At 45.1% G+C, this 19,037-nt stretch overlaps 1 protein-coding gene across 1 annotated transcript in view; it reads left to right on the top strand.

Moving 5' to 3' along the window:
- The window catches only part of LOC119170736 (uncharacterized), a 61,765-nt gene that overhangs the window by 6,855 nt on the left and 35,873 nt on the right, over window positions 1-19,037 (top strand). The window contains exons 3-4 of the mRNA XM_037421986.2: window positions 2,500-2,786; window positions 10,297-10,488. Of these exons, the coding sequence (XP_037277883.2) occupies window positions 2,500-2,786; window positions 10,297-10,488 (479 nt within the window). The remainder of the gene's footprint in view (window positions 1-2,499; window positions 2,787-10,296; window positions 10,489-19,037) is intronic.

Below are 19,037 nucleotides of genomic sequence, written 5' to 3'. Positions count from 1 at the left end.
GGGCCGACTTTGTTTGCTTCGTGATTCGAAAATAGAGATGGCACCTTTCTTGAACTTGCTGTATTGCGGAAAACCGGGGGCTTGCGCCCGCAGCTTGTGGCGCTGCTGCATTTGGCATTGTTCACTGGGCAGCTCTCTGAACTCGATCCATGTGTTTACTTTAAATATTAAAATAATTACCAGAGATGGTCTAGGGTCCTTCAAGATCTTAAATTTCATTATTTTTTCATAAAATACTATAGTTAACTGAGCACTGATGTCATATTATTTTCTAAAATTGGGTATGAAGTTCCACTTTTTGGTCAAGAACCTGTGGCACAAGTATGTGTCTGCGTGTGAAAGTCTTTTACCTGAATAATCCCAAAGTAGCATAATCCGAAGGCCACGGGTTCAGTCTATTGCAATGGCAAGTTGTCTTTTGGTCAACTTTACTTTCTCCACATCTCTATCGCAGTTATTACAATATACATAAAACATAATGAAATGGCAGCGCTATGACATATGAACAAAAAAAAAAGGCGTACCAAACACAGCGTTGAATTTGCAATACTGTGTTTCATGGGGCTCTTTCTTATGTCCGTGTGCCGTAGCACTGCCATTTCAATATGAGGTACAACCCACTAGCCCAAGTTTCAGTGTTCATACATAAAACAGCACAGTGAACATCCTCTACACACTACTTTGCTTTGTTATCTGCTGGTTCTCATTAAAGTTGTGTGAAAGAGAGAATGCCTCATAATTTCCTTCATTCGTTCATTGCGAGGGTCTCATTCTAACAGACTTGGTGCCTTCAGATAGCATGCGAGTGCTTAGTCATCAGCTGTCCGCTCGGCAAAGCATCGCGTGCTACATGACGCCTCTTGATAAAGGCTGCTCCATACTTATCGTGAGTGCTAATGGTGCTGACACTCCCAGTTTTGCACGCAAGCTCATAAGCACACGATAAGTGATCGAGCGGACGACTGCCGCCATAGCTTAGTCGGTAAGAACATTGGCACATGATCGAAAAGTTGTAGGTTTGGTGCCTACTGGTAGCTAGTTATTTGTCCGCTTTACGTTTCTTTCGCATCTGTATATCGCGGTTGCTATAACATAGTTGAAACAGCACAACCAATGTCACCTGTACCTTCCTTGGTACCTTATCTTCTGGTTTCCATTAAGGATCCGTCAAACAGAGAAACGAAGCCTCAAATTTTCCTTCCTTCATTCACGTTAAAACACGTAAAAGGTGCTTGATGCCATGTTAATGACCATATGCAAATATGTGGACCATCTATGCAAGGTCTTTGTGTGTGGGACATCAGTGGCTGTTGACGGAGTCTAAATTTATTCTTAGGTTGTAACATAAGTTGGAAGAAACTGTGAAGCTTACTCAGACTCACTCATGAAATATATCTTGCTTTTACGGCTCACTCGAACTCAGACTTGCCAAAATTTTTCTGAGTCGGACTCACTGGACTCACACTCACTAAAATTTTCTCCAACCGGACTCGCTAGAAAATTATTCACCCGGACTCACTCAGACTCGCAGCTCGATCCGAGTTCGAGTGAGTGGACCCACGAGTCCGTAAGCCTAGCATTAGCTTTGCAGATCATGGCGTCAATGCTATTTAGCACCGATAACTCACTTAATCGGTGTTCTTATAGGCGTCCATTGATATAGTATCCTCAAATACGAGTTATGAGTGGTTGCAAGCCAGCAAGGACATCTTTATAAAATAGATGACAACATAAGATATATTTATCAAGAAGCTCTCGGAGGAATTGGTGGAGGGGGAGTACAAGGCACCCCGCTACGTAATTCACCCCTCTAATTAATAAATATTGAAATGGCATATGAACAATATTGTGTTGAAATACTTGTGAGTAGACGCTGGTATAAGCATGGCTCCAGGTAAGGCTCGTAGTAATGCTGAAGGTGCGTAGACAGGACTGTAAGTCAGGAAACATGAATGAAACTCACTCTTACTCACTCAAGAAACATGTGTTCTGCTTTGTACTTACTCAGGCTCATTGAAATTTTCCGTAGTCGAACTCACTCGGACTCGCACTTATTAAAATTTTCTCCAGCCGGACTCACTCAGACTCAAACTCACTAAAATATTACTCACCTGGACTAACTCAGACTCAGACTCGCAGCTTGATCTGAGTGAGTTGATGCTTGAGAGAGTTTGCCGACCTATAGGTTGTAATGGTCTAGTTTTTGTGTTGGCAGCCTTCGAACAGCATGAAAGCAAGAAGGCTCTGCACCTTTTGGCTTTAGCCATCACGCTGGTTCAGCCATAGGCCTTGGAGACATTTCAATGCATCTGCATATCTGATTTTGTGTGTAGGAACCTTGTATTGATGATCACACATTACTTATATTAGTTATGAATTTATTCGCCTGCCTTTTTCCATCTGTGTTGTCATTGAGTAATGGTAGCTTGGGTTAGAAAAAATATAAAGAACAATGATCAACTAGCACCGTTTATTTGTCACTCCCACATTTCTTTGCAGGGGCTGACATAAAATTGAGTGGCACAAGTGATTCATGGGCGGTTCTACTACTGACGCCAATCATGCATCGCGCTCAGCAGCTCAAGTCCTCCAGCAACTTGATCTTTGTGGACACGGTGACGTCGTGCGATGCAACGAAAAGCATGGTTACCTTTTTTCTGACGGCCACAAAAGCTGGGGCCGTGCCGATTGCCGCGTTTATTCACAAAGAACAAGACGCCGGAGGATACCTAAAGGCCTTTGACTTGCTGAAAACAGACTATCCGTTGTGCTTTGGGAACCAGCAGGTGAGAAGCCTTTACCGTTTTCAGTGTTTTCAGGATGCGTAAATGTAACCTTTAGGCTCATTTAGCCGGCTGCTAGAATAATTAGTGGAACATGCTGGAAAAGCTGGTACGTTGGGCTTGAGAAACCCAACTGGGGCAGTCGAAGCAAGTACATGTGTAGGTTTTTCAGTTCTTTTCTTGTTTGTTTTCTAATCACACATCTTCACGCACCAAATAATTTCAAAAGTGACTCTGTCAAAATGCGGCAGCCAAGGTGGCCACGTTTTGATTGGGGTTAAAGGCAGGAACACCCGTGCATTTACATCTAAAAGTACTATCCGCGTCAAATGAAATCCATACGCCGGCAAGCCTTCGTGATAGTATAGTGTGCGCCGTTCGCTTATCACCATGGACAGGCACGCATATATGCGCAGAATTGCTTAACAGGATATGCACCCCTATCAATCCTGATAACTGGATGGAGCACACTATACTATTGCAAAGGCTTACCATTGTTCGGGATTCATTTGACGCTGATAGTGCATAAAAAAAAACGCAGGTAGACAGAAGTTGTCTACTGCCAACCACTACATTGTGTTTAATGGTGAGATGCAGGTTCTAGTCTTGTCACAAAACATTACAGAATGATTGTTGCTATTGAAGCTTTGGCTACTCATTGGTCACCTTTCTCTTAACCACAGTTTAGCATTTGGGGCAGCATTGTAAGGAACTATAAGAGGACCCAGATTTTCTTTTACACAATTTAATGAAGCCAAAGAAAGCAGTAGAGTCATTATTTATAGCTAGTTTAATTCAAGAGGGGAAGTTGTGACTTCAGTGGAAATGAATGAAAGTGGACAGAAAAGCAGTTTGTTAACAGTGGGGACCTAATTGACAACCAAGGGCGTAGTTGGGGGGGGGGGGGGGGGGGGGGAAGACTGTAACCTATTTAAGTGCCAGGAAACATTCCAAGGTCTAAAATCTACAATGAAGAATTAACTGTGCACTTTTAATACGATGCAAACATGCTGCCGCAAGAACTTTGCGAATGAGTGCTATAATAAAGAAGTTAAAGGGCTTAGCACGACCCGCTATGGCTGGTTTAGGTGTCACACTCGTCTTTCACACCTTTTTCTCCCAACAGAGAAGGATAAGCGTAGCCGCCCTTTTTCACGACTACACCAACTTCCTAAACGTAACACGATGTCAGCGATATATCATCAGCTACAGCCAACAAACAAATAGTGCGCCCCCACGTGAGCACGTGTCATAATGGCACAGTGAAAAAACACAATGCGAGGAGCTCCCTTCTTCTAGTGACAGAGTAGTGAGGTGCCTCTTTATCTCGAAGGCTTTCGTTCTGGCAATACTGTTTCTCTTGGTTGTCTCGGGCTTCCCAAAACGGCAGAGGGCAGCTCAGGCAAATGAAGCTGTGGACTACGTGGCCAAAACTGCATCATCACGGGGGCAAGGCGCCATTACGCAGGGCAAAGGCTCAATGGACAAGCTCAAGGTTGTGTATTGTTGCCCATCAGCAAGATTTCGGCACTGTGCGTACAAGGAAGATTTGTCATTTCAAGGAAAGAAGTGCGGGAATCGTGTTTCAAAATTGTGGGAAAAGTTTTAGAAGCGGTAGACGGCGGCAATCATATCTTGCAAAATATGATCGCTGGAGTCTACTGTACCAAATAGTGAGCTCATTTTGGGGTGTGAAAAACAAACAAACAAAAAAAAAAAAAAAAAACAAAAACATAAAAACAAACAAACAAACAAAAAAACAAAAACATCTGAGCCTGTTTACTGGCCCTTTAGTAATACTCAATTGAAGTGTATGTTCCAAGTAGAGATGTAAATATTTTACATTTTTTTCTTGAGTACTACTTGCATAAGATGTGTGTGTCATTCTGTGCCTTCTTTTATAGTATGTATGATGTAAGGTTGTGTAGCACATTTTTCCTCATTCTAACATTCATACTAACATAAATCTTGTATTTTATATAGCATTGAAATATTTAATTATCATGTTGATGGTATACACAAACTTGGCATGCTTCTTAAAATTAATATTTATTGAAATGTATAATTAGGGAAGATTATTGAATTGTATTGTAGTCATCGCCCTCCCAGTTCAATGCCCACTTAGAATAAATAAAAACAAATAAAGGTTTGGGGACCCTTAACCTTTGCCTTTAACAGTTGAACAGGATAGCGATATGCTGTCCCTAGTGCATACTTGAAACACTAAGTGCACGAAATTTTTTAGAACTTGCTATACACTCACTACGTAGCCTTAAGGGAATAGGCGCAGTGAGGTGTGCGCTTTGTGTAGTGGGTGACTGGCTATAAACCATGAAGCCACATGTTCTGGTGCCTGATGGCATTGTTTGCTTGTACCACGCATTATTACTGCAATATTTTATGTTGTATTGTCAAGCATGATTACAGTACGAGTGTGTTTGTAAAGCATGAAAGTTACCTTCACTGCATTTCCAAGAAGAAAAGGCCGTTTTCACTGTATGCACAAGAAGAGGCGTGGCGGTGTGATAGAACACCCACTTGAAGGTAAACATTTTGACAGCAATCTGTCTGGCTGGGTAGAAAAGTTTAGAAAATTGAAATTGCTCCAGCCACAGTTCAAAAAGAGCCCGATGTTTCGGGACCGACTCGGTGCCTTCCTCAGGGGGTGACTGTCTTGGTCATGGAAGTGTCGTCGCGTCGTGTTCTCTCACCACGGCTCCGGCTTTCCCTTTCCACCACGTTTCGGAGACCGTGAACGTACACCGAAGGCATTGTTCCCAGCGAGCGGTTCACGTTGGCAGGCGTATGCTGAATGTGCCAAGACTCGAGCAAGAGCCTCTTTCCCAAATTCTGTTCTGTTTCAATAACAGAAGCGCCGTCTAAGTCAATTCTATGGTCGTGCTTCTCGCAGTGCTCCGCCAGAGCGCTACGTTGCACTTCCATCTTCCTGACGTCGTTCTTGTGTTGGCGCATTCTTTCCGGGAAACACTTGCTCTCGCCTATGTAGCAGGCTGGACACCCAGAACACGACACTTTGTAGACAACGCCCGGGTGTAGCTCCCTCGGAGGTCGGTCTTTCGGCCGCGGTAGCAAGCGGGCGAGCGTCGAAACAGGTTTCGACGCTCGCCCGCTTGCCGGGGTCACGGTAAAAGCCGGGGTCACGGTAATCCATAAACCTGTTTGTAAAATTCACTGTTAAACAGTGAATTTTACACAAAATTATAATACACAAAGAAGCATCGCACCACAATAGAGCGCAAAAAAATTTCTGAGCCCTGCCGTGGTTCTTGATGGAAGAGGCTACAGTGTGCAGAGTTGAACAGTTCTAGAACGAAGGGCTGTTTGTGAACACGCAGTATTCTCTTGCGCTAATCACGCCACCAAGTTCTAGACAAGAAAATCTATTGACGGTAAGAACACAGCAGTAAGCAGTGCATGCTGATTATTGTCAAGGCGTCGCTTCCACCTTTTACACCGGCTCGGTGACTGACATCAGGGACTTGAACCTGATCGTAGGAATCCTATAGATATTTCAACTGACTTGTCGTGTGAAGTGCTACACTACTTTAATACTCATAAATTGTGATGGCACTGTGAGCGTTTGCATTGAACTGATGATGCTTGTCGGGTACATGACAAAGAGTACTCGGGGGCATTGGCAGGGGGGGCTGCAAAAGGGGCACTTGTTCCACCCCTCAAAACAGGCCCCTACCCAATTTACACCTACGCTCGTGCTTCTCCAAGCAGTAATACAACAGGTGTTTTGCACCACCCCAAGACAAAACCCTGCTGATGGCCATAAATTACCTTTCTCATTTTACTACAATGTGAGATGTTCTGAAAGGGCCACTCACCAAGTTTGACAATTTTGAGCTGACAAGCACAATGCGTAGATGAGGCTTTCATGATCACGTCTGCCAAAATTTGCAATGCTACGTGCCACGTAAATGAGTCAAATTTCAAGATGAATGCTGCTCTCCCTTCTTTCTGCGGGCGCGCGCCCAGAGAATGAGGGCATGACGTGCATGTATGAATGGCCCTACGTACAGGGCAATGCAGTGACGTTGGTCCTCTACGTAGATGACTATGCTCTGACGTTGCCAACAGTGGCACGCGACATGGCGAAAATTATTTAACATAACATGCGTAGTTTATGTATTTGTTACTTCAAGAGATTAATAAATCTCTTGATAAATAATGAGATGCAACAAGGAAATGTAAGCGTTCTTTTTTTTAAATACCCCCCCCCCCCCCCCTCCTCCGTGAATTGCAATGAGATGCGGGGCTTATTTGCCCGCGCTTCGCATGTGTTTGTGTCCTCGCGATTTTGCGGTCAGCGCATCGTGCAGACGATAGCCGTGGAACGCTCCTACGCGTTCTCGCACTCCTTGTGCTCATCTATTCTACGACGTCTAAGCCAGCGTTTCCTAATTATCCCGCAGAAACAGGCAGTAGACCGAAATAACACTGCATGGTAAAAAAAAAATGCCACTCGCGTGCACGGTGGTTGGGCTTGTTCGCTCATGTCATGTGCACGTGACCTCTTGGTCAGATGCCAGAGAGGGTAGGGAAGAGAATTGGTTCGCAAAGGCTACGGGGAGGAGCGGCAAGGGTTTCTAACTGCCCTCCTCTCATCCTCGTTTCGTGCTGCTTCAAAAAAAAAAAAAAAAAACAGTTTTTTCAGCTCATAATGAACCGATGGAAAAAATTTTTGTGACAAAACGTTTCTCATCGGACACCCAATAACTTCCACGGTCTAACTAAAATTTGGTATGGAGCCTGGTGAGTGGCCCTTTAACACTCGGCCTGATCGTTCGCACGCTGCTCAAGTGACTAGGTCCCCTATGAGCAATGACAAAAAAACATGTTTGATCCCTTTCATAGGAATCCATAAAACACGAAAGTAAAATGCGCATCGATATTAGAGAGCTTGTGCAATGTCTATTGGTGTTAGACAGCTGTAACACCGTTTAACATGGATGCATCAACGTTAATGCTTAGCCACACATCTCCATCTCGTCAACCAGCACCCATCAATAATGGTTAAACGAACTCTTGTGGTTGTAGGTGACTGCGGAACCAGAGAAAGCGTTGTCACAGCCAGAGGAACGCGACTGAGTGGATGCCAACTTTGGGCTAAGGTCGCCTACTCACAGCATGTTGGAGTTATTGAACGCCACAGCCCGACCGGAGGAGAGTGCAATATGCGTTGTGTCTTGTCTGTTGGCTGGCCTCGATTTTTCGCGAAATGAGTGTAAGTGGCAGAAATGGAGGCAGTACATCCAGACGAAGCAGGTGCGTTTCTCTATGCGTTGAAGAGTTATTTCTTGGTATGGATGAATGCTATGACACCGACGCTTGGGGTAAGATTGGCACCTTGGAGTGTGTTTGGCGTTGACAAAAATTGCACTAAAGTACTCCTACTAGAAGCGCACCTAATGAGATAGACGCTAACAAACGACCTGTTGAAGGAACTAATGGCGGATGCCACGATAGTAGTAGTAGTAGTAGTAGTAGTAGTAGTAGTATTTTTATTTACAGTAAGCCGGATACAGAGCTCACTGCAGGGGCAAAGGGCTAAAGGCGAACAGCCTGATAAAGGCCCTTGTCCCTCCGCAGTCCGTGACAGTGCAAAGTGATGCATTACTACACTTTCCAAGAATGCTGAGAAGATTATGGTTAATATAAAAGGTGTATTTCTTAGGGCGTAATGTGTGTGACTATGGTGGTGCAGTGGATAGCGTGCCTGGCATTTGTTGCCACGGACCCAAAGATCATGGGTTGGACTCCTAATGACTGAACTTTATTTCTTCGTCTTCTGATCGTACGTATTTTTTCTACATCACTTTCGTGACAGAAATATGTCATCGAAGTCTTGGCATAAAGCGCTTTCATGTTAAAAGGGAGGGAGGGGGGCAACATTGAGAAGTTTGTCATCATTGTTGCCACTTACTGAATTCACTCTGAAAGTATCCACCTTTTCACAAAGAGCTACCAACCTTGTTGTGCACTATGCTGCCAGCAATAATAAGGTGAAAGTGTGCTATATTGTGGTTGATAGGGATTAGAGCAGCAGGAGTCTTCTGGCCAGCGACAGGCTCTAGTGTGAAGGAAAGGAGCCATAATTGAATTAGGCTGCCCCTCTGAGCTTTTAGGATGCAGCAATATTGTCAGAGTGAGTTTTTTGAGAAAACTTTGTTGTACTTTGCACTTTGAGGGAACACTAAAGAGAAACAATGACGTTGGTTAAATTGACGAACTGAACTTTGAGAACTGTAATGTCATATATTTCAGTATCATCAGTTAATTATTAACGGATAAAATCAAGGTTGAAGTTTCATTTTTAAACTTTGTGCTGAAATGCCTGTGTATGACGTAAAAAATTTCAAAGTGTACTTTGTCGCACGCTCGCGACATGGGCTCGACGGAATTTTCGGAAACCTATTATGGTAGGCCTAGGGCACCCACTGATGCCAATGTACTTCATTTCCACCGATTAGAAACTATGTAGGGCCCAGTGGACACTGGCAAAATCTATGACGTCACAGTGTTCGGTACAGGCGTCTCACGGCAACGTCTCCACCTTTTTTTTTTATTCGCGCATTCTCTGATTTACCAAGCGTCGTGTCTCAGTAAGGGTGGTGTTTTCGGGATCGGGTGGTAAATTCTACTTTACTAATACATGAAAAATTGTTTTGCAATTTAGTGTCCTTTTAAGCAAACGACAGAGAAGCCATTTAATCTCCTCTCGTCGTCATTCTTTTTTTTTTAGCATTGTTTTTTATGAGTTCAGAAAGGTACCAGCCAACCCAGTGCACTGTGCTACTGCAGTTTGAGGCTTTTTGTTGCATGAAACTGTCAAGTCCAATTTTTTTTTTCGCTTGTGCTATTTTGTAACTTGGAGCTTTCGCTTGTGCTATTTTGTAACTTGGAACACCTGAACCTCGTTATAACAAAGTTACATCTAACCTGAAAATAAGTTGGTTATTTCGGAAAAATTGTTATAAAGCTTCATTCCTAACAGTACAGTAGACTCTCATTAAACGAAACTTGAAGGGACCAGGAAAATGTGTTCCTTTTATCAGGAGTTCTGTTAACTGAGAGGTAAAGTGGGTTGCAGCATTCAGGTATGAAAGCAATAATATCAGAGGAAGTTGTTTCATTTAAGCAGGAGCTCCGCTTAACAGATTTTCGTTTAATGAGAGTCCACTCTATATGTATTGCAGAATCGCGAATTGGGCAAGCTAGTGGATTTTCATCATAGAATATATTGCATCGCAATGGGTAGATGAAAATTTTCAAAGTTTTTATTGTATTTCATGTATATAAATGTGTGTCCCTTCTCTGTTGATATTTAATTCATTGCGCTGTAAAATGCTCTACTATATATATTGCAAGATGTTTCTTCATTTACTTTGTTATAACCGATATTTTGCTATATACGGGTTTGTTATGACGAGGTTTCAGTGTATATGATTGCTCAACAAGTAATGTAAATTTACTTGTTTCCCAGCATCCTGCAGCCTTCATAACCGACAGTTCGGTGCCACTCAAGACAGCTCTTCTTCGAACCTGGCCTGCCGCCAGGCAGCTGCTGTGCCACATTCGTGTCCTGCAGGCCGAGTGGCGCCGACTCAACAGCAGTGGAAATGCAATGGATGTGCCTAAGCGAGACCACGCCCAGCTTTTTTCTTTGTTTCGCAAGGTGAAATTAGTTGGGCCATGGCCTAGTTGATGTACCATATCGTTATGCTAATCTTTTAGCATTCCGGCGTTCTGAGTGCCTCCGTAAACTTGTGAAATGGGTCACTGACTATGAAAATATGACGAATCAGTGTAATGTTTCATCAACTTGAAGTAAGTCAGACACGTGACGCACACTACTTGCTGACTGATAGAGAACCTTTGAAGGAGCACTTGCACAAAAATTTTGTGCCTTAATAATTAGTTTTTTTTTGTTGTTGTTGCTATAGGTAGCTTATGACCCCACTTATCTTTGCTGAAAAGCTCATTTGAACGAGCACACGATGGTTGTTTATTTAGAGACGGTTTGAAGACCACCGAGCTTCAGTTTCGATTTTAAAGAGCACCGAGCTAAGGGGGAGCAGTTCCGGTGGCGACGTGAACAAAGCCCGCATGACCACGCAAAACTGTGCATGGGCGCTGCACGCATGAGGATGTGTGAACGGCCGCCACACTGACGGCCAGCACAGCAAGCACACGCGAAGCCACGGGCACGCAGGAGGAAATCGCAGGTAACGCAAGTGCAAGGCACATGCCGGCAACCAGCCCACACAAACTCGCGATGTAGGTCTGTTTACATTGCCCCTGCATTGATGTCAGCATCACGAGGGGCTTCGCAACTTGCCTAGTCATCCGGCATGCACTTTAAAATTGATTTTAGATGTGTATGTCTCCACATAAATCTATCTTGCTCATTATTTCTCCTTCGAAATTTTGTGTCGGTGCTCCTTTAACGTATTGCAAATGTAAGGAGATGCCGAGCGTGCTTTAGGTTTTTATAAGTACATATATCAGAAAAAGATCAACAAAAGCCCTTTGTCTATTGAGGAAAACAGGGCAAGCGAAGCTTTGTGTCTGCATGCTCGATGTACTGACTTTTTTATTTCTTTCTCTCTTTCAATTTTATTGTGTGTTGCTCCCTGCTAACTGTTTTTTTTTCCTCAATGCTGGCAATTGGGCCAACGTGTTCAGAAGCGCAATACATCAGCTGTTACCACAACAATGATCATCATGCGTGATATCGAGGCAACAATCAAATGCAGCAACGTGAAATGCCTAGTGACCTCTATAAAAGATCAAATTGCCATAACGGAATTGACTGATTATTGACAAGCCCTTAATCAAGAGAGCATAAGTTATTGAAAAATGGTGCATACAAGTACGCACGTGACTAGTGCTTCTTTGAAAGTTGCATTTCTTGGTGCTCACCAATGCCCGGTAGTTTTCAGCATCTGACGCTGCCGAAATCTGCGGGTTATAAAAGCTTCACTCAAAAAGTGCTCGTACGCAACTACAGACAACATATTCATATTATTCAATAATGTTTTCAGGCATGGGCCCATAGTTCTTACTCTAAATAACTTTTGAGCTTGTTCCACCAATAGTATGCCATTCGTTGTTTCAATAACAACTCGTAGTCTTATGCTTTTTGGCGCACTATAGCTAGGACTTGCTCTAGCATTGTTAAGCAGCACAGGTAATCATCTTTTTCTATGGAACAGACTTGTGGATTTGCATCCAGTATAATCATCATCTTGTATGGACCTAAACAGAAAATTTTATGTGGGGGGCCTGGGGGGGTTACAGACTTCATATGATGCATAGCTGAGCGAATGCTTATATTGTCATGCACCAAGAGCTGTAGAGACAAGACAGGAACAGCGGGGGCAGAAAGACACAAGCGTGTATCTTCAAACGAAGTGCTAATACACACTTCTTCTTCGTTCTCTTTGCCCTTTTTGGCTGACTAGGGCTTGCCGGCCCACAAGTCTAGGTGACATTATTCCCCCTCTCATTAGAGCATCGACTTGATGCTCATACACAAGGGGACAGCAGGGCCCACAAGAAGAAAAAAAAAAAGAATCGATACTTTGAGGGGCAAAAAAAATGTCTGTAGTTGGTCATAGAAAGAAAAAAAAAAACATTAACACAGTTCGCAGTTCGTTCGAGACCCAACGGACAATGTAAAAAAAAAATGTTTGCTGCCCGGGCACAATAAGGTGAGTATCACCGTGTAAAATAAGGTTTTAGGCAGACGACGTGCACAATCTCTGTTCGTGTTGAGTGATGCTGGGTCGTTGCCGAGCCTCCGTCGGGAATAACTTCATAGTTCACCTCGTTCAACCGCCGTAATACTTTGTAGGGTCCGAAGTATTTGCTCAGGAGTTTCTCGCTGAGACCTCGCCGTCTAATAGGAGTCCAAATCCACACTTGGTCGCCAGGCTGATAGGTGACTTGTCGATGGTGGATATTGTACCTTCGGGCATCTTCACATTGCTGCGATCTTATGTGCACGCAAGCTAGTTGACGTGCTTCCTCTGCACGCTGAATGTAATCGTCGACATCAGGAGTTAGTAGCTCTTCTTGGTCGATGTCACAAGGAATCATAGCGTCTACCATGGCTTGCACGTCTCGACCGTAAACGAGGCGGAATGGTGCGAACCTCGTCGTTTCCTGGGTTGCGGTGTTGTACGCAAACGTTACGTATGGCAGGATTTCGTCCCATGTTTTATGCTGCACATCCACGTACATAGAAATCATGTCCGCCAGCGTTTTGTTCAGCCTTTCTGTTAAGCCGTTATTCTGGGGGTGGTATGCGGTTGTCTTGCGTTGGTTCGTGTAACTGAGCTTGAAGATGTCGTCCAACAGTTTTGCCGTAAATGCTGTCCCTCGGTCAGTGATGATGAATGACGGGGCACCGTGACGAAGCACAATGTGGTGCATGAAAAACTGGGCTACTTCAGATGCTGTACCGCGTGGCAGTGGCTTTGTCTCATTGTAACGCGTCAAGTAATCAGTTGCGACGATGATCCACTTGTTTCCGGAGTGAGACAAAGAAAACGGTCCAAGAAGGTCCATCCCAACCTGGTCAAATGGCATGCGCAGTGGGTTGATGGGTTGTAGGAGGCCTGCAGGCTTTACAGGTGGTGACTTACGACGCTGACATTCGCGGCATCCATTCCCGTAGCGTTTGACACAAACTGCGAGTTTTGGCTAAAAATATAGCTGTCATACCCTGTCGAGCATCCGTGAGTATCCCAAGTGGCCGGATGTCGGCTCATCGTGGCACGCTAATAGGATGTCATCACGAAGGTTTTGAGGAACGACTACAAGATAAGATTTGCTGCTGACACCGGTGTTTTTCTTGTATAATATGCCGTGTCAGCGAAATGACGGCAACGTACGGGAAAGTGGACGAGGAACAGACACAGTGCTGCCTTTTAAATGATCTATGATGGCCTTTAACTTGGGGTCCGCTCGTTGCTTACTGAGGAGGTCCGCCCCACTGAGAGTCCCCAAGAAGGTGCTGTCGTCTTCTACAGCTGTATGGTCGGATTCCAGAGGTGCTCATGATAGCGTGTCGGCGTCTTCATGCTTTCTACCCGACTTGTATACGATGGTGACATCGAACTACTGAAGTCGCAGACTCCATCGTGCTAATCTCCCAGAGGGGTCTCGGAGGTTAGCCGACCAACATAAAGCGTGGTGATCAGTCACATCTTTAAATGGGCGCCCATAGAGATAAGGCCTGAGCTCTGTAATCGGCCATATTACTGCAAGACATTACTTCTCTGACGTTGAATAGTTGGTCTCGGCACGTGATAGAGTGCGGCTCGCGTAGGCAATCACACGTTCGGTCCCATCTTGTGTGTGCACCAAGATAGCTCCAAGAACATCGTTGCTTGCGTCAGTGCGCACCTTTGTGTCAGCGTACTCATCGAAATGACCAAGTACAGGAGAAGAAGACAATCGATGTTGCAGTTCCGCAAAGGCAGTTGCTTGTTTGTCAGTCCACTGAAATGAGGTGTCGTCACGCGCAAGTCTTTTGAGAGGCTCCGCAATCTTGGAGAAGTTTTCAATAAAGCGGCGATAGTATGTGCAGAGCCCCAGAAATCGTCGAAGGCTTTTTTTTGTCTGTCGGAGCTGGAAAGGCAACCATAGCGGCAGTCTTCTCTGGATCGGGCCGAACGCCTGCAGTGCTCACAACGTTACCCAGGAACTTCAATTTTTTGTAGCCAAAATGGCACTTCTAAGGCTTGAGGGTAAGGGCAGCGGATCGTATAGCTTCGAGAACACTCCAAAGGCGACGACGGTGCTCGTCAAACGTTTTCGATAAGATGACGACATCATCTAGATAGACGAGGCAACCTTTCTACTTGAGGTCAGCGAGAATGGTATCATCATTCGTTGGAATGTGGCTGGAGCGGAACAGAGGCCGAATGGGAGCACTCGGAATTCATACAGACCGTCAGGAGTTACAAAAGCCGTTTTTTCGCAGTCACGTTCATCGACTTCAATTTGCCAACAACCACATTTGAGGTCGATTGAGGAAAAGTATTTTGCTCGTCTCAGCCTGTCAAGAGAATCGTCTGCTCGAGGCAACGGGTACGCGTTTTTCTTTGTGACATAATTCAGCTTCCTATAGTCGACACAAAAGCGAAGTGTGCCGCCCTTCTTCTTTACAAAGACCACTGGCGATGACCATGTGCTGCTTGATGGCTGTATTACACCGTCTTGAAGCATTTCTTTACTTACTTTTGAATCGCGCGTCGTTCAGTTGGTGAAACGCGGTAAGGCTGTTGCCATATAGGGTGCACGTCGCCGTAGGTGATAATACGGTGTTTGGTAATTGATGTCTGACGGATTCTCGAGGAACGCGCAAAACAGGCGTGGACTTCTATCAACAGGTCGTTAAGCCTTCGTTTATTTTCGTCAAAAAGCGTTGGATTTATGTCGACGCCTCGGAGAGGTGCTTCAGCATTATTGGTTGCCTCGGAAGAAAGACACTCAGTCACATTGGTCACTGGGTAGGCATAGGCGATGACAGTACCAGGGAAAACATGTCGGCGCTCGTAGCTGAAGTTTGCAACAAGCACCTTGCAGTGGCCAGCCTGGAGGTCTACTAGGCTTCGTGCTACGCAGGCACCTTGAGAAAAAAGTAGGGATCGATTGCTCTCCGCCACCATTTCACCGTGTGCTGATTTGTTACACGCCATTTGAACCATAACAGTTGAGCGCGGTGGTATTGTCACAGCATCGTCAATTACACGCAGCAGTACAAATTGGCCTGAGGTTCCAAGGCATCGTCACTTTCTTCAGGAGAGCAGCCTGTTTCTCACTTACTATAGAAAAATCCGCACCCGTTTCAACTAAAGCACCGACTTTGCGACCGTCGAGTAGCACTGGAAATCTAATGAAATCTTTGCGGAACCAGCTGGTATCGTCGTTGTTGGGGAATTGTCACTTTCTGCAAGCGTCAGTAGGAGGCCTTGAGCTTGTCCAGTATGAGCAGCCTCGCCCTTGAAGGTCGCTGCGGTTAGTTTTCCGGGAGTGGACTGGGTGACCGACCCTGTGCCACGCTCGAATAGGTACGGCGATTAGGAGAAAATCGCCCCGGTGACGGGGAGCGTGACTGGTGCAAGGATGACGAAGTTCCGCGATGTTGAGCCACATACTCTTCAATTTCAGGGGGCTGCTGACCGAACCTGGGTGGCGATACGAAAACCCAGCAGCGTGACAAAGTACAGAGCGCATAAGAGAAAACACTGTTTCACAACCAGTGTTTGCTGATGGAGGTGTAGACCACAATGATGGGAGGCAGCTAAAATTTTAAAAATAGTAATAAGGAAATAAATAAAAAATAAAAATGATAACAGAATCAGAAGTTAAAATAAACTGGACTTGAATACGAAATACACGGTGGTGTACAGAAAATATAAATACAACAGCACAGGCATTTGAGGTACAGATTGGTTGTTCTGGACATGGATGTTTTCTTATTTTTTCCTAAGGATATTGTGGATTTCGTTGTCTGGCTAACAAAAAGTATTTTTTGTCAAAGTTTTTATTTCCTTTGGGTGGCATGCTGTCCTAATGCTCATGTGGAACAAGATTTCACGTAGTCATTGGCACACCGACGGGGGGCGTTTAGGGGGTTGCAAGCTCCCCCCCTAGCCCCAGAGGCCAACTTGACCCCCACCCCTTTTATATAACCAATGTCCTTGTCCCCGGATTCCCTATGGCGTCGGCGCACGAACGGGGAGGAGGAAGAAGAGGTTCAGGGGTTGTTAAGCCCCCCCCCCCCCCCCCAAAGGCCGCACCTCCCCTTCTCCCATAAGTGCAGCACAGTCCATGGCTGAAAATCCAACGTACACGCCTTGTTTTGAAATTGTAATTTCAACTCAAGAGGTGGCTTTAGGTCAAATTTGCCTGATTTATTCTAAAAATTATGTTGTACTATTCACATATTTGCTCCTAAACTGAAAGAGCGCAAACTGCATGCTCTGTGGCCTTGTGCTCGCTTCCAGTGATACAGCTTTGTATGAAAAAAGATGCTTTCACGGTTCGTCAGTCTGACCGTTCTTATTTTATTCTTGGTAGAAGTCTAAGTGGGAATGCCCTGCATGACTTGGCCATAGGCTTTGGCGCACAGTGCATGTGACTTTAAAATGTGTTACGTCTAGCACCTCAACGAGCTGGGTATGCAATGCTGCATACTTGTATGTTCAGGACAAAAGTGCTCAGTGTTGTTTACCGTTTGTAACATTATTACCCGATTCACACAGCAAATCGACTGCGCTGACTTGCATACGTGTAAATACCTAATTCACCTGAACGGTTCTAATGCCCTGTTCAAATCAGCCGAAAGCTGATAGATGGGCTTATAAAGATCTCAAGCACCTAGATGCCATCAAGTCAGTCGCCTCAAGGCTTTATTTAATGGCCTTAAGGGCGTGATGATGAAGTTGCGAAGTAAGCAGATAACGCTCATCATCATTGTCATCAGCCTGACTGCGCCCTCTACAGGACAAAGGCCTCTCCCATGATCCGCCAAGCAACCCAGTCTTGTGCTTTCTGCAGCCCCGCTATTCCTGCGAACAGGTAAATGGGATCCCACTGCCCGAAGCTGTCGCAATTCGTCCCGTACTATACTTCGAATGAAGTCTGCGAGGGCCTGTCTCTCGCTGTCAGCCGATAGAGCATGAGGTGGCCGGGATGTGGCGTTTGTATTGTGACAATCGCTGCTACAGAGTACGCTTCATCGTGGCTGTTTCACTGATGAACTCGGCGACTGTCGTCGGTGGATTGCACACGAGTCCCACGAAAAGCTGTTTGTTAACTGCCCACATCAAATGCAGTACATTCGTTTTCTCCGACATGGCAGTGTCCACGCGCCTGAAGAGCCAAAGAATGTTCTCGACAAACATGGTAACTCGTTTATTCAGCCGCTGGTTTCTGCAAGATATGGCTTGTTCAGCCCTCACCTTTCTTTCGGCGTTGCGGTAGGCGTCGCGGAGCTGTTGGCTAACCTCTTGCCATGCCGAAAAGAAGTCCTCGTTGTTCTCTTACCATGCGCAGAATCTTCCAAGTAGAAGTAAACTCGGCGCAGTGTTGATACTGGCAACCTGACGGGTGGTCGCGCTTGTCATCCACATCCTCGAAAGTGTCTCCATGGAAGGGTTTTGGTGTCTGCGGCACATGAAAAACAGTGCGAGAGGAGAACCATGGGTATCGCTAATTTGGACCGTGTGGCTTGTCATCAGAGCTGTCATTTTTCTGGGTGTCGATGCCAAGGGACCAAATTCAGAGGTTAACCCACGCAGGCGGGGGCTGCCCAGTGTCTACACCAGTAATTATGCGAGCAAAACAAGACCAACAGCCAGGAGTTCACCAAAACCACAGCAACAAAAACATTCTCTTTTTCTTCACAGCCAAAACGAGTAAGAGTTACATCGGCTCGTTCTTTAGTGGTGGCATGCGTCAATATTGAACAAGAGGGAAGGTATTACTGCATCTTAAGATGTACCTCTACGTTCGATCTAAGTGTTTCATATTTTGACTGTCCTATTTTTATAATCATCGTCCTGCTCCTGAGGAATGATTCCATAATGGTTAAAAATCGATCGCCTAGGTTGAGCTCAGAGATTTTCTTGAGAATAAAGTCATGAGCCATGGCGGCGAATGCCGTAGACAAATCTAAGGTCGATGTGCCCCTCCTGTCCCTGCTTCTATTATCTGCAACCTGGGTCTTGAGCAAGATCATTACATCCTAAGCAAAAAGTGAAGGCCTAAATCTAACATGTTGTATCGAAACAACTCCTTAAGCTCTATGTGCATGGAGATACTGTTATGTATAGTGTGTTCGGCCACTTTACTTAAGCATGAGGTGAGTGCGATGGGGCGGAGATTATGTTGGTTAGGTGATGCTCCGGGTTTTGGAATGAGAATCAGTCGCTTGCTTCCATGATTCCAGGATTAAGCCCTCTTCCCAAACCCTATTTATTTCTCTGACAATAGCCCTGGTAGCCTTATCATCCAAGTTCCTCAAAGGCCAGTTCGTTATGCCATTGGGTCCTGGAGATGTTCTACCATTCAAGCTGTGTAAGACTTCCCTTACCTCTGCCTTCAAGAAAGGGGAATCCAGATCCGCAGCGATCACACCTTCGTACTGAGGGGGACTACTGTGCTTGCTTGGACCCACTGGGAGGTATTTATAGGCCAGTTCTTGGA

This window comes from Rhipicephalus microplus, chromosome 2 (genome assembly GCF_043290135.1).
Source record: "Rhipicephalus microplus isolate Deutch F79 chromosome 2, USDA_Rmic, whole genome shotgun sequence".
NCBI classification, from domain to species: Eukaryota; Metazoa; Arthropoda; class Arachnida; order Ixodida; family Ixodidae; genus Rhipicephalus; species Rhipicephalus microplus.
Note: the sequence above shows the minus strand (reverse complement) of the source record. Positions and strands in the feature narration are given on the sequence as shown.